This window comes from Nylanderia fulva, unplaced genomic scaffold (assembly GCF_048542155.1).
Source record: "Nylanderia fulva isolate GAGA-0341 unplaced genomic scaffold, ASM4854215v1 Scaffold226, whole genome shotgun sequence".
Lineage (NCBI taxonomy): Eukaryota > Metazoa > Arthropoda > Insecta > Hymenoptera > Formicidae > Nylanderia > Nylanderia fulva.
The window spans coordinates 10,111-27,274 of NW_028190290.1; the positions used below are offsets into that span (position 1 = coordinate 10,111).

The 17,164-nt window shown below is 29.4% G+C and overlaps 1 protein-coding gene across 1 annotated transcript; it reads left to right on the forward strand.

The window, feature by feature from the left end:
- The first annotated feature begins 10,800 nt into the window (after window positions 1–10,800).
- On the forward strand, window positions 10,801–17,164 carry LOC114930685 (lipase 1-like). The gene is made up of 5 exons (XM_085483000.1): window positions 10,801–12,906; window positions 12,995–13,168; window positions 14,517–14,678; window positions 16,525–16,638; window positions 16,891–17,164. The coding sequence occupies exons 3-5, from the start codon at window positions 14,586–14,588 to the stop codon at window positions 17,053–17,055; spliced, it is 372 nt and encodes a 123-aa protein (XP_085339126.1). The 5' UTR covers window positions 10,801–12,906; window positions 12,995–13,168; window positions 14,517–14,585; the 3' UTR covers window positions 17,056–17,164.

Genomic DNA, 17,164 nt, shown 5'->3' on the forward strand with positions numbered 1-17,164 from the left:
AAGGTTATATATTATTCCAATTTTGTGGCATAATGGGTGGTTTGAATAAAATGATAACGTCCTTCCTGAGAAGGTTTCTTTTTGATACCAGTCTATATATATTTTGTTATTAATAATTTTAAGTGATAAATCTAAGAAATTCAAGCTATGGTTAACCTCTTGTTCGACCGTGAATTTAAGTCTTTCATGATAGTTGTTAAAATTATTCACAATCTGAGTCATATTAGTCATAGAGGTGGCCACTATTATGTCATCCACATAACGAAAATAAAACAAACATTCCAAATTCAACGCTTTGAGAACTGTATCCTCAAGATCTTGCATAACCAGGTCTGCAATAATTGGTGATAACGGTGACCCCATAGGGGTCCCAAACGTCTGTTTATAAATTATGTCATCAAATGTAAAATATGTAGAAGTCAATATGAATTTTATACCCCCCAAAAATTCGTTTTTCGGTATTTTAGTATTTATTCCAATGTAATCCCATCTATCGTTAATACCGTCAATCGCAAGATCCAGAGGAACGTTCGTAAACAAAGACACCACATCCAAGGAAAACATCCTATCATTCTCATCAATCTTTTTACCAGACAATATGCTGTACAAATCAAAACTATTATTAATATGACTTTTCGCTTTGGGTAGGCTAGTTCGTAAGGTGTTTTGTAAAAACGAAGCCAGCGAGTATAGAGCTGTATCAACCGATGAAACTATGATTCTAACTGGATAGTTTTCCTTATGGATTTTAGGTAATCCATACGCTTTTGGAAGGAGAGAATCACTACAACGTAATTTATAATATTCGTTTTTTGAAATATAATCTTCCTTAAGCCATCTCTTCAACAAATCATTCAAATCGTTCTCTATTTTTTTGCACGGATTTTTTTTAACAATAGTGTAAGTGTTGACATCTTTTAAAACGTTTTCCATTTTGTTATTAGGTGCGCAACTAAGTTCCCGCTGTTTGTCTATAGATGGCTCCAGCAGTAAGTGCTGGTCGATTTTGACATATCCAAAACGTCACGAGCCAAGCTTAGACATATGGTAAACAAACCGCTTTGACATGTTAATGATTTTGTTTTGGCGTCATATACTTTTAGTTGTGTGAAAATGTCTGATTTTGTACCAAATAATCGACATTTGCGGGAAGTGTTGATTTTCTTATTTCATTCGAAGAAAACGGCGGCTGAAGCGCATCGAGAGCTCCAAAAAGTTTACGGAGATGCTGCTCTAAGTGAAACAACGTGCCGTGATTGGTTCCGTCGCTTCAAAGACGGTGATTTCGATGTTGACGACCGTCCGCGTGAAGGAAGGCCAAAAACCTTCGAAGACGCTGAATTGGAGGCATTGCTCGATGAGGATCCATGCCAAACGCAAGAACAGCTTGCTTCAGCATTAGGAGTTACCCGCCAAGCCATTTCCAAGCGATTGCATGCGAAAAACGGCCACAATACGAGCAGAGGCACGAAAAAGTGATTCTACTGCATGACAACGCTCGGCCTCATGTTGCCAAACCCGTTAAAACTTACGTGGAAACGCTCAAATAGGAAGTCCTACCCCACCCGCCATATTCCCCAGATATTGCGCCGTCCGATTATTACTTGTTCCGTTCGATGGCACATGGTCTGGCTGATCAGCAGTTCCGCTCATATGAAGACATCAAAAAATGGCTTGATTCGTGGATAGCCTCAAAAGACGAATACTTTTACCGTAACGGTATTCGAGCTCTGCCAGAAAGATGGGAAAAAGTTGTGGCTAACGATGGGCAATACTTTGAATGATTCATTTGTAACCATTTTTTCACAATAAAGTTGCATTTTCATAAAAAAACAGCGAGAACTTAGTTGCGCACCTAATAATATAATGAGATCTTTCCATTGCCACCGTAGCATTACCCTTGTCCGCGCGTGTGAATAGAACATTCGGATTGTCTTTACAAAATTTTATTAAATCTCTGTGTGCACCAAGTAATTTTTGTTGACTTACGTCATTTTTATCCTTCGTGTTCAGAAGTTGTGCAAATTTTGGAACCGCGATATTTCTGATCGTTGTGAGATTATTAATATTATTTCGTTTGCTATTACTCTCTATGTCCTTGATGAATTCATGTATCGCTGTTTTTTTACTAATATTCGGAAGACAGAATTTATCACCCATTTGCAACAGATTAGAAACGTTAGGCGGAATGTCTGTGTTGGAAAGATTAACAAACCATTTTTTATTAGTATTTTCCAAAGGGTTAATTGTATCATTGAGAAATTTATTGGCTTCTATGTGTATATTGATCTCCTTGGCATCATTAGTGATTGCCCTGAGAGAATTTTGTGATATTTTCGTCGGTTGTGAAGTTTCAAAATGTAAAGAACAATGTATATCTATAGGTTTGATGCTGTTGATATACTTATAGTGTTGTTTTCTCTTAAGCCAATTGAATTTCTTTTCGTGTGCAGTAACCAATCTGTTGTGGCAATTTTTAAAAGCAATGTTATGATGTTCGAAAATTCTATTCCACGCGAGTACAGGTAAACGATTAAATAACCCGCTGGTGAGATGAAAAATCCTATTTTGTAATGACTCTACCTGTCTATGCAAATCAAAGATTTCATCGTCGATCAAAATAAACTTTATTTATATATGCAACAGCTTTTTAAACTAAATTTTTAAATTCTATTTTATATTAAACAATTATCTCAATCAACATCTACGTCCACATTAGCTGCACTGCAGACTACCTCTACAGCCACATTATCTGCTCCGCGGATATAGCGTTATGCCAATTACGATACATTACATGTACTTACTTACTTACTTGCCTTTACTGTACCAACTCTTGTTCTTTCCACGTAATCATGTTTTTACAGTTATCGTTTGCTGTATATCTTCCAGCAAACTTTATTTCGTGTGAAGTGTATTTAATTAATTAAATCTCTGCGAAAGATTGAGAAGATGAAGGGATAATTCAAACTATGAAGACATGGTTACATGGAAAAGACAAGAGTTGATACAATAATAAAGACATACATATATTTGAATCCTGCTGGCATAAGGTTATAGAAGTTGATTGAGATTGAAAAATAATAATGAAAATAATTAAAAAAATAAAGACACATGTATTTGTATCGTGCTGGCATAAAGTTATAAAAGTTGATTGAGATTGAAAAATAATAATAAAAATAATTAAAAAAAGGAAATATTCAATCATCATTTAAAAGCATATTTGAAATCTGTAGAATAAACAGTTATTGCAAAAAATGTGGAGCATTTGAGCTCTAGTAAGTCTAAAAATAAATGTAAACATCAATTAATAATAACTGATGTTATATATATATTATATATATAAACCAATTTGTTGCAATATTTACTATAAAAGGTTGTAAGGGTAAGATGGCTAAAAGTGAATAATTTAAAAGATAGTTAACATAATTTTACATAAACTAAAATATTTCATAAAATAAAATATTTGTAATATTTCGAATTTTATGTAAGAGTATGTAAAAATTATACCTTTACAACTTTTTATAGTAAATATTGCGAGGAATCGATTTATATGAGAAAAATTAAGGTAATTCTATTTTGAAAATATAAGTGACCTTTAAATAACCTTGAAAATCGCCGTTTAGGAAAAAGTCTGTGTCAACTTTTTCTTTTTCGAAATCCTGCAACTTTTATCTAAATTTAATAGAAAATGTATAAAAAATGCTCGACATTAGTACACACACACACACACACATACACACACACACACACACACATATGGGTAAATTTATATAAATAGAGTGCTTTAGGAGGAATGATCAGGATTCTAGGATATGATTGTACGCATCATTTTAAGCAAAGAAGTTTAGATAAACATGTTTAATAATTGTTCTATTCCGGTCATAAAAATATACAAAAATGAATGATATAATCTCTAAAAACTCACCTTTAAAAAAAGGTAAAAAAAGGCGACCAGTTAAGGGCACGCCATTAACAAAAATTATCCATTGCAAACCCATGTAGAATCCTATCCTATTGCAAATTCATGTAGAATCCTATGAAAAATTAATCATTGCAAACCCATGTAGAATCCTAGGCAAAATCAACCATTGCAAATCCATGTAGAATCGTACCCATTGCAAACCTATGTAGAATCCTATGAAAAATTAACCATTGCAAACTCATATAGAATCCTATGAAAAATTAACCATTGCAAACCCATGTAGAATTGTATTAAAAATTATCCATTGCAAACTTATGTAGAATCCTACATTGCAAACCCATGTACAATAGAATTGTATGAAAAATTATCGATTATAAACCCATGTACAATCGTAACAAAAGTAATAAAATAAAAAAAAAATTGCGTCAAGTGAAAGTAGAAACTTGTACCAGTGGAAAATTAAAGTTGCAGACATATATAGAGTCGTATAATGAATCAGTAAAAATTTAAATTTGCAAATGTAGAATCGTACCATAAAAAAACTTATCTTTTAAAAAAAAAGATAAACAAGATGCCAAGTCCATGCGCCATGTGAAAAAGAAATAAAAAAATTTTAGTTAAAAAAACTGGGAGCGCTGCTAAATAATATTCTAACAATATTAAATTTAAATTGTTACTTTTAAACTCATTACAGTTAAAATATGTTTTGTGTTTAAATTAATTAATGTTACTTTAAGGTGCATTATAATTTTGAACCTTAGCAGCGCGCCCAGTTTTTTTAACTAAAATTTTTTTATTTCTTTTTCACATGGCGCATGGACTTGGCATCTTGTTTATCTTTTTTTTTAAAAGATAAGTTTTTTTATGGTACGATTCTACATTTGCAAATTTAAATTTTTACTGATTCATTATACGACTCTATATATGTCTGCAACTTTAATTTTCCACTGGTACAAGTTTCTACTTTCACTTGGTGCAATTTTTTTTTTATTTTATTACCTTTGTTACGATTGTACATGGGTTTATAATCGATAATTTTTCATACAATTCTATTGTACATGGGTTTGCAATGTAGAATTCTACATAAGTTTGCAATGGATAATTTTTAATACAATTCTACATGGGTTTGCAATGGTTAATTTTTCATAGGATTCTATATGAGTTTGCAATGGTTAATTTTTCATAGGATTCTACATAGGTTTGCAATGGGTACGATTCTACATGGGTTTGCAATGGTTAATTTTGCCTAGGATTCTACATGGGTATAACAACCTGAATTTTAGTTATCGTGCCTAAATTGTAGCTGTGGTAATTAATATTTTTTAGTCATAGTTTAACGAAGAATGTTATATCTAAAAAATATTAATCGCCATAGCTAAAATTTAAGCATGATAACTAAATTTCATGTGTAATATATGGACAGCTAAAATATAGTTATGGTAGCTAAATTTTTCCGTGTAAATTCACTTATTTCTTCCTAACCCTTCTGTAAAAAAAAAGACGAGAATAATGTTGGTCCGCAAGTCGTTGAATCAAAAATTAAACTCGAGTCTTTCGTATTTAAATTCGAATAATTTTTATTTACTCATCCTCATAAATCCGCAACTACATACCGAGTGCGCGCAGCGCGTAAGAAACAACTCAGTGAGAAATTCGTCGAATCAATGTCAAATTCGTCGAATCAATGACGATTCGATCAATCATTTCTCACTGGGAAGCGTCAGCTAACAATTTATAATCTATACAAATGATCAGTGCCGGATCGAGATATTTTCTCATCCAAGGCACTATTAGCAATTGACGCTTCCTTTCTCAACATACGCACAAACGCATGTCAAAATAACATACGCTTGGTAGGTACTTGAACTGCTACATGTTAATATTATTTTTGCATTTTTATAAAAAAACTTTTTTTAAAAAAATTGTTCAATTTATTGTTCATTTCTATGCCCTCTCATGTCTTTCATCCGAGACGAGTGCTTCGCGCGATCTAGATTCGACTCTGCAAGAAACATTGAAGGGATATTGAATTGATTAATATATTTAAATCATTGAGAAGATTCTATGGTATTTAATAGCGGTTGGTCACCAGTCAAGAATAAAAGCCAATAGAGTGCAAACATCTATAAGAGGAGAAAACTTACTATGTTAAAAACGTTAAAAATATTATGTGTTTTACTAAAAGTATTTATGCTAATGAGGACGGCTCTCACGTCCTCTTCGAAAGATCAGGAAGATTGTATAACTCAGGTCAGTTTCCCGAAAATTCATTTTTTTATACACTCTGATCTATACTTAAAGTGTGCTTTACACGATGCTGCTTTTATTCGCTTTGAGCAATTTTCTTAATTTGTCAGCGAATTCGCTGATAAAAACTTTTTTCTATTGTAGATGCTTGTTTTTTATTTGCTAGCGTCTAAAATTGTGAACTTTTTTCTAGATGCTTGTTTTTTATTTGCTAGCGTCTAAAATTGTGAAATCGCGGCGTGTAAAAAGTGCATTACATGATGCTGCTTTTATTTGCTTTGAGCCAGCTTTTTAATTCGCCAGCGTATTCGCTGATAAAAACTTTTTCTAGACCCACATTTTTTATTCGCTAGCGTCTAAAATTTTAAATTCGCGGCGTCTAATGTTCGCTGCGTCTGGCTGCGCTAAAGTTGAACATGTCCAACTTTAACGCTCTCGTCAAGCGAATAACTGGGCGACTTTAGCAGCAGCGACAAAAAACGCTCCATGTAAAAATGGTAGCAAATGAATAACCAGGCGAGTAGCGAATAATTCGGTATCCTGTGCATGTGCGAAACAAACTTTTGTCAAAACGCTTGCAACTTTATAAGAGCATTCTTTAAGGGTGTTTTACACAATGCTGCTTTTGACGCTTGTCGCTGACTTTTTTTATCGCAAGCTTTTCGCTCTCGCAAAACGAATTTCTGGCTGACAAAATCGCTAGCGTTAAATCATTTACACGTTGCTGATAAAAAAAAAGTTGCAAGCGTTTTGGCAAAAATTTGTTTCGCACATGCGCATGATACTGAATTATTGGTTATTCGCTTAGTTATTCATTCGCTACCATCTTTACATGGAACGTTTTTTGATGCTGCTGCTAAAGTCGCTCAGTTATTCTCTTAACGAGAGCTTTAAAGTTGGACATGTTCAACTTTAGCGCAGCAAGACAGAACAAATATTAGATCCCGCGAATAAATTAAATGTTATATACACTTCAGACAATAGATTGTTTGTGATATTAATATTTTATACTCTGTCACTATTTATGAAAAATTAATGATATAATAAAAGTAAAGTTTAATTTTACGTCATATATTTAAAGATTGATGTTATTTTGTTACTAAATAAAGTAAATTTAATTGTGATGAATATTTAAACTTAAACGTAACATATGTTGATATAATTGTCTTGTTTATGAAAAAATATTTTTAATATTAATGATTTTGTTATTCATTCCATCCCACAGCACAAAACTCAACAGAAATGTTGCAGAAACGTTTCAACGTTTCAAGTAACACTGAAACATCATTATAACATCTAAGAAACATAACATAGAAAACGTAACATTTGAAACGTTTATACAATCTTTCATAAACATATTTGTGTAAAAATAGCGGACATTTTCACATGTTTAAGACGTATATAAAATATTTTTGAATAAATTCTGCGAAAGTCTCTGAAATGTTTTGTGCTGTATGAGATTCATCTTCTGTTAACATGACAAACATACGTATTTATATCATATTTTTTATGCACAGATACATTTTCACATTATTCTTTTGTGATTTCTAAAACTTTCTTTAAATATTTATATTTATTGATTTTTGTATAAAATTTTTAGTAAGTTATTTGTTATTTAAAGTAATCAATATAGAAAATTAGAATTTTTTAGTAAAATTATATTGCATGCGTACAAAACTACTAAATGTTGAAATAGAAAATCGGTAAAATAAAATTCCATACAATAAATTGCGTTCTCAATCAAACAGTTTCGAAGCTAATAATATACACAACAGCTATTATTCTTTATATGTTCCAATTAATATACAATTTATCATTTAAAGTATATATATATACGTAAACATATGTACATAAACTCATATAAAAACCCCAATTATTAGACAAAACTATTTTAACAATTAAAAAGAACCAGGCTTGTAAGACAAACTGTTATAAATTCTTTATAATTTTTATTAATCTAATCTTGCGTTCCTTAAGCAACTTTCTCTTTAATGCAAGAAAAATCTTTGATACTTAAAAAGATATTTTGATCAGAAACACAATAAAAACAGTTTCTATAAACGGTGTTTAACACAGTATTTTATATATTATACAGTATTTTATATATTGCACAGTAGTGTATATCTATTGTACATATGTATCTAGTTGGATATTTTATAATAATTTAATTTACCTTTATACATGTCATTTCTATAATTATAAAAAAATCGAAAACCGTCATCTCGAAAGAAAAGCAAAGGTTATTTCTACTTGTAATAAAGTTGAACATTGATTTGAAAGTTGGGACATTTATCACATATATATTAATTTAACTATTTGGAATTTTGCATTTATTACTACAATGACTTTTATTTATTAAATTATTTGCCAAATAAGTTTTAATCTAATCTCACATTATGTACTGTTTATCATGTGATTCAATGGAATAGTAGATTTTTATAAGTTATATGATGCATATTTATTACTAGGATAACCCATCCTTCAGATTCATCGATGTCCATGAGTACGTGTCATCAAATATCGAATCTGTTCAGTATTATTTTGAAAACGACACTGTGAGAAAAAGAAATGAAGTCGGTAAGAGTTCATTTGTAAAGTATAAGTATTTTTAAAAGCTCCTATTTGTAAATATTTCAAAATCTAATAAGTTTTAAAAAATATGCATATAAATGTATATAAAATGTTGTGTATGTACATTTATTTCAAATCATCAAAATTTATTATGAAATAATATAATCTAAGCATGCGTTAAAATATAAGTACTAATTATTAACTTTTATCGCTTATATTTGTTTAATATTTTTCTCTGAATAACGATTCATGAAAACAATGAGGTTTATACTTACAAAAAATGTTATAATGAGACATATATAAATACAACTAAATGAATTAAAACTTGTAATTTTTGAAGGAAAAATTATATTTTACATTCCGCATATGATTATGATTTTTACAACGTTACCATAATATGCGGTACATATTTAATTTAATTCCTTTTTTGACAGACCACATATGTCAATATATATATATATATACATAAATATATATATATATATACAGGGTGTCCCATAATTTGCGAACCACTGCAAATGGGCAGATAGAGCGTGTTAAACTGAATAGAAAAGTCCTGTATCATTTTGCGATATTCGCAATTAATTATTGAGTTATTTGCCCAAATATCTAAACGAATGAGCGGGTCGAAAGCGGTACGTTGGACTCGGTGTGCATGTCGGATGACTTATTTGTTATATGCCGCTTAGTATCAAAATTATCATCTTACTTTTCGGCGTTACTACATTGGTCGCCGCTCGCTGCATGACGCCGCCTCTCGATCAAATAATGCTTTCTACCTGCTTATTCGTTTAGATATTTTAATAAATAACTCAATAATTATTGCGAATATCGCAAAATGATACAGGACTTTTCTATTCAGTTTAACACACTCTATCTGCCCATTTGCAGTGGTTCGCAAATTATGGGACACCCTGTATATATATATAATCTCTAAAAACTCACCTTTAAAAAAAGGTAAAAAAAGGCGACCAGTTAAGGGCACGCCATTAACAAAAATTATCCATTGCAAACCCATGTAGAATCCTAGGCAAAATTAACCATTGCAAACCCATGTAGAATCGTACCCATTGCAAACCTATGTAGAATCCTATGAAAAATTAACCATTGCAAACCCATGTAGAATTGTATTAAAAATTATCCATTGCAAACTTATGTAGAATCCTACATTGCAAACCCATGTACAATAGAATTGTATGAAAAATTATCGATTATAAACCCATGTACAATCGTAACAAAAGTAATGAAATAAAAAAAAAATTGCGCCAAGTGAAAGTAGAAACTTGTACCAGTGGAAAATTAAAGTTGCAGACATATATAGAGTCGTATAATGAATCAGTAAAAATTTAAATTTGCAAATGTAGAATCGTACCATAAAAAAACTTATCTTTTAAAAAAAAAAGATAAACAAGATGCCAAGTCCATGCGCCATGTAAAAAAGAAATAAAAAAATTTTAGTTAAAAAAACTGGGAGCGCTGCTAAATAATATTCTAACAATATTAAAATTAAATTGTTACTTTTAAACTCATTACAGTTAAAATATGTTTTGTGTTTAAATTAATTAATGTTACTTTAAGGTGCATTGTAATTTTGAAACTTAGCAGCGCGCCCAGTTTTTTTAACTAAAATTTTTTTATTTCTTTTTTACATGGCGCATGGACTTGGCATCTTGTTTATCTTTTTTTTTTTAAAAGATAAGTTTTTTTATGGTACGATTCTACATTTGCAAATTTAAATTTTTACTGATTCATTATACGACTCTATATATGTCTGCAATTTTAATTTTCCACTGGTACAAGTTTCTACTTTCACTTGGCGCAATTTTTTTTTATTTTATTACTTTTATTACAATTGTACATGGGTTTATAATCGATAATTTTTTATACAATTCTATTGTACATGGGTTTGCAATGTAGGATTCTACATAAGTTTGCAATGGATAATTTTTAATACAATTCTACATGGGTTTGCAATGGTTAATTTTTCATAGGATTCCACATAGGTTTGCAATGTGTACGATTCTACATGGGTTTGCAATGGTTAATTTTGCCTAGGATTCTACATGGGTTTGCAATGGATAATTTTTGTTAATGGTAGGAAATGACTCGGTTAATAAAAAATTCTTTGTCATTTCGTATATAGATAGGATCTCAGAAATGATTGTTTCCTCGGTACAAAATAAAAATTGTATGGTAGGGTATAGATGTCTCAACAAACTGGATAATATTATTAAAGCACAGAAAGATAAAACTAAACATCCATGCAATTCGAATGTGGTTTATAAGATCAGTTGCAATAATTGTAATGCATCTTATGTAGGCCAAACAAAGAGGCAATTGCAGACGCGAATTAAAGAACATAAAAATAATATTAGGTTGGACTCAACGAAACATTCAGTAATTTCTGAACACATAAGAAATGAACATCATACTTTTAATTGGGACAATGTTAAGATCATGGACAACGAAAATAATTATTATAAAAGACTCATTTCTGAGATGCTACATATCAAGGAACAAAAAAATGGACTAAATTTAAACAATGATACTGAGTTACTTAGCGAGTCGTATTTTGATATTTTGGATATATTAGCGAACAATAAATAATAATAAGACAAATAGGACATTAACGAGTCAAACATAGATATTAGATCATATATAAACACGCACGCTCTCCGATCAAGTAGAGTTTAAAATGAGCTGTCTTTCTGTATTGTTGGTTTGTTATGTGTCATCCTTAATAACTGTTAATGAGTGGCAAAATTGTCAAGAAGGACGATAATAGGTAAGCATACTACCAATTGTAGGGGATATATATTATAATTTGGACATACGTTGATCGGTAATTTTTTATTAATCGCAGCGCCTACGGAACGGGTTAATTTCTCGCATATTAACGATGAAACTATCCAAGATCTGAACAAAATCAGAGATCATATCGAGGCGAACATTGTTGGACAGGACGGATTAGAACACGCGTTAATTGCTCAAAAACTCTCGATTCTGAATAACTATAATTAAATTTCGATATTATGTGAATTTGTATAAATTTATATTTCAATAATTATACTGAAGAAGACCGCGTGCGGTCGAAACGTTTATAGAATAATTGTAATTTGCGTTAGTTTTAATATAATGACTGTAGTTTCATAATTTATACATGTAATAAATGGTAGTTGACTGAACATCTCGAATATTCAGCTCGATAAGTTGGCCTTATTTTTATCACTTTGTTTTTAATATACGAGCGACAATTTGTATTAATTTATAAATAAAAATTGTTTTTAAAAATTAAAACGATGGAGACAATTTAAACACATTTAAACGCCGCGCTGGTACGTTGCCATACTAGCATATTTTACTTTGTTATAAATGGCTGCCCGATTTTTAAGTCGTAACACGTTATCTTATTAAGGGGTTATACCTACCTATAAGACCGAAAAAAACATGTATTTTTAGTAATTTCTTTTAAACTGAAAGATTTTTTAAAATAAATGATTAATTATTCGAATGTATACATTTTGAAGTATCTATAGAATTTTTTTATTACAAAGTATTAAAAAACAAAGAAGATATATCAGCAAGAGCATTTTTTGTAAGTTTTTGCGGTGTCGAATTCCCCATTTTCTCTTCATACTGCCTGTTTTAAAAAACATTAAAATCCATATAACTTTTATATGTGTGTGTAAAACATTTTTTTATATCTTATACTGAAATAAAAAAAACCAATTTTTTTCAAGGGGGGGAGGTGTTTTACTCTCTAAATGTCAAGATACGCAGTTAAAAAAAATACGAGTTTAATATTTTTCAATGCTTCAAAACATATTCCAAGTTGATTAATATTAGTGAGGGTCACTTCCAATCTTTTCCTTGTTAGTTTTAACAATATTAGTTCAGTCAGTAATATTGAATTTTTCATTAGCTTTCATGAAATAGGCGTCTACGATTTACCTGCGATGATTACACTTATTACAAATATGAGATCACGACCATTGCACGCGTACATTGGTCATTCTATGGGCGAATCTGTTTTTTACGTAATGGCAACAGAGCGTCCAAAAATTGCTAGAATTGTAAAAATAATGTCCAGTTTCGGACCAGAAGTTTTTTTAGATCATATGAGAGGTCCACTACGATCGATGTTTTATTTGGTGAAAAAGATGCAGGTAATAATATGTAAATATAATATACTACTTTGAGCTAGAATAAAATTAAGTAAATTGCATTTTGAATAGAAGATATCTTTAATTGCAGCCAATAATTCGAGTTTTGTTCCATGATGAATTAATCCCACGAAAAGTTTTTGAAACGGCAATGGCATTAATCGGCAGCAACCCAAATTTCTTTCTATCGCAGATGTGCGCTATTTTCATATTTTCAGTCTTCGGTTACGACCGTGAGCAGTTTACTTACGTGAGTAATAACTGAGTAAGTATTTGTCTGCGAATTATAATAATAAATTTAAAAGGTTCTAATATACGAATAAAAATCATATCAAACAATTTTCAAACCGTTGGACGAGAATATATCACAGATAAAAAATTAAGAAAACGTTTTGAAGCTTGATCTTTTATTGTATGTATACATTCACACACACTCACATATATATATATTGATAATAAAATATATATATATATATATATATATATTGAGAATAAAAAACATATTTCTTTTTTATTCTCTTAAACATTATAAATATATACGTATAAGTAAATATGTATTTCTTTTGCATCAATATAGAAACACCAATAAATATTATGTTAGGCGATTGAAGAATTACAGGTAGCCAAAAAGATAATACAAATATTACATTTTTTAAAGTAATTCTAGTCAATAAATTTATTTTATAGAATTTTAAAACTTACAATTAGTTTCAAAAGTTGATGTTAGAAATAATAATAAGAAATTATGGAAAATAATATTTTTTATTGTTATAAAGTAATGCATAAATAACACAACATTCTATATATCTTGTCCAAAATTTTAAAAAATTACTATATAAAGTAGCTCGTTGTCTTCATTTGTTATTGTTCTTGAATATTGATTTGTTAAAATAATTAAAAAAATAATGAATAATTTTTATTATTATTACTACTTACGTAATATTATTACTTTTAAGAATGTTTTGTTTTTTACGGTTTTTCATGAGAAATCAATGATATACCTAAAGTTTTTATAAAACACAAAATATTTATATTATTTAAATATTTATTAATATTAAAATATAACAAAACAGTGTAATAAATTACGATATTGATATCGATAATGTTGAATCTTAATATTTTAATCATAGAAAATATTTTCCAAAAAGATTGCTTCAAAATATTGAAAAAAAAAAACATTTATTTCCTTAAACATGTTGAATTCTAAACATGTAATAAATATTTAATACGAGGAAGCAATTTAATCTTTTTAAAATTAATTCGTAAAATTTATTTGAATTGTATTTTAATAACCTTATGTGTTATTTAAAAATGTTTATATGACCTGCTAATTTATAAGTCAACTTGATTGTGAACATAAAAAAATGTATTAAAATTATATATTATTCGATTAAAAATATAAGTCGTTAAAATTTATAAAAATTTTGTATTAATTTAAGAATATATAATGCTCTGTTAAGAATTAACGCTTCTATAAATTATTTTAATTTGTACAATATAATAATATGCTAAAAAATTTTCTTATTGTTTAAAAATATCACCAAAATTGTGAACGATTATATATTTACGAGTAAATTATTATTATTATGAAATAAATAGAATTTTGATTGCAGCCAGTATTGCGAGTTTTGTTCCATGACGAACTATTTTCGGAAGCTGCTTCCAGCACACTAATAATATTAATGGGGTGCAACCTGAATTTTTTTCGAGAAGAGTTGTGCGCCAACAATCTCGTATTTATGCCCTACGGTTACGACCCAGAGCAATTGAATTATGTAAGTAATAATTCTTTTGCAAATAATAGTAATAAATTCGAAAATCTCTAATATACAAATACAAAATTAGATGCGAAAAGAGCTAATAAAAACCAGACGCATATGTATGTTAAATAACAAACTTTTGTTTTCACATTCTTCTCTAATTATTTTATGCAAAACTATTCTCTTCTTTTAATTCTTTTTATTTATTTAATAAATTCTTTTAATATTTTATATTAAAATAACTATAGAAGAATTGAAAATTTATTTATCTATTGTGTAAGATATAAAATTTTATTTTGAAATTATATTATATATTATTTATAATTTGGTATTAGAGAAAGCGAGAGAGAAAGAGAACAAGAGAAAAGTTAAAAATTATTATTTAATTAATTTATATAAAATAATTGGAGGGAGAGTTTAAAAAAGATATATAAAATAAATAAATATATGTATTTTAATGTATAATATAATTAGAGAGGAGTGTACAGACAAGTTTGTCGCGCATAATATCTGCGCCTGATTTTAATTAATTCTTTTCATATCTAATTTTTTGTAAAATATCGCAATCAAAGAATGATTATTACGTTTCAGGATTGTGCGATTACACTTCTAATCGAAATTTGTATTTATATACACTAGACAACATAAGCGCACGCTGCGCGCGCTATTGTTTGATTTTGTTTCATGATTTTATTTAATTTTATTTTAAATTCTACTGTCAAATTGTTAAAAACCCTCGTAATGACAGCTGCTCAATGCTACGAATATAACGCGAATCGAGACAACCAATTAACATCGCAAAAAAAGACAACAATAAACTTCGAGAAATAAAATTATTGACTTTACATGCTTCTTTAAGAAATGGATATATATATATATATATATATATATATTCATACATATATATATATATACAGGGTGATTCAGGAGGAAAGGTAAAGATTTTAGTGGGTGATAGTATAGGCAAATGCGAACAAAAAATGTCCTATTAACATGTGTCTTATTTTTATAATTATGAATACTGTTGCTCTCATAAAAGAACGTCAAGATGACCTCAGAAGAGCTACACGTAGTACAGTCAAAAGAATTAGAAAGTGTATTGAAGTCGGAGGTGGCATTTTTGAAAATCAACTTTGAACTTAGTCATTTGCGTCTACTTTTGTTTGTGCCTTTGACTTTTTTCTGCTGTGAGTGGTTTATTGTAACCAATAAAAATAAGACACATGTTAATAGGACATTTTTTGTTCGCATTTGCCTATACTATCACCCACTAAAATCTTTACCTTTCCTCCTGAATCACCCTGTATATAAAATATAATATAAAAATTCTCTGTATATATGTATAAAAGATAAGTGTTAAATTAGTGTTAAAATATATATATATATATATATATATATATATATATATACATATATATACATATATACAGGGTGTCCGGTAACTAACGGACCAATGATTAAGGGCGGATTCTTTGGCCAATTTGGAGACGATTTTTTCTTAGCAAAAATGTTGAGAAGTCAATTATTTTCAAGTTCTAAGCGATTGAAAAAAATGTTTTTTTTTTTTAAACTAAACGTTTTGGAGTTAAAAGTCTAACATAATTACATTCTTCAGTTAATTTCAGGTAAAGTTTACTATAATAAAATTTTAATTTGAGGCTTAGTTATAAAAATACATAATGACAAATATTGGAAAGTTGTAAAAAATGATGACCTTTTTCGACATTTTCGCTAAGAAAAAATCGTTCCCAAATTGACCAAAAAATCCATTTGTAATCGTTGGTCCGTTAGTTACCGGACACCCTGTATATATGTGTATGTGTGTAGTATATACGCATATGTGTTTTTACTACTTATTTAGACTCAGCTATCCTTTATGGTGAATCACCTACCAATCCCCGTCTCGCTTAAGACTGTGATGCACATTGTTCAAGTAATCGAATCGCGTACGCCTACTTCTTTATTGATAAATAATGTAATTATAAGATTTTTTTAGTAGAGATTGTAACTTGACTTTATATATATCCCAGATATAGCAAGCTGACGTAATTAAATGTCAAAATGACGTCATTTTGATATTAAATGACATTATTTTGTTGTCGAATGACGTCATTTTAACGTCAGCTTGCTACCTGGGATGTAGATAATACTTCGTATTTTTATAATCGGAAATATAGTCTTTAAAAGAAATTATTATGCATGATAATTCGAAAAATGTTTCTTCCAGAATGTGAACAGATTTTACAATGTACTACCCAACGTAATGGATATGCACGAAGTGCCGTGGCCCAATTTTAATCATCTGGACTTTGTATTTGCTAAGGATGTGTCAAAGCTTTTGTACGAAAGAGTTTTGAAGATCATGAAAGGGAAATATTCAAATGAACAATGATATGATAATAAAATACATTGAGAGATGATATGAATATTGTACACTATAAATGCTAGTAATAAACACGATTGATGTCAATTACGTTATTTTCAATAAAACAAGCTTTCAA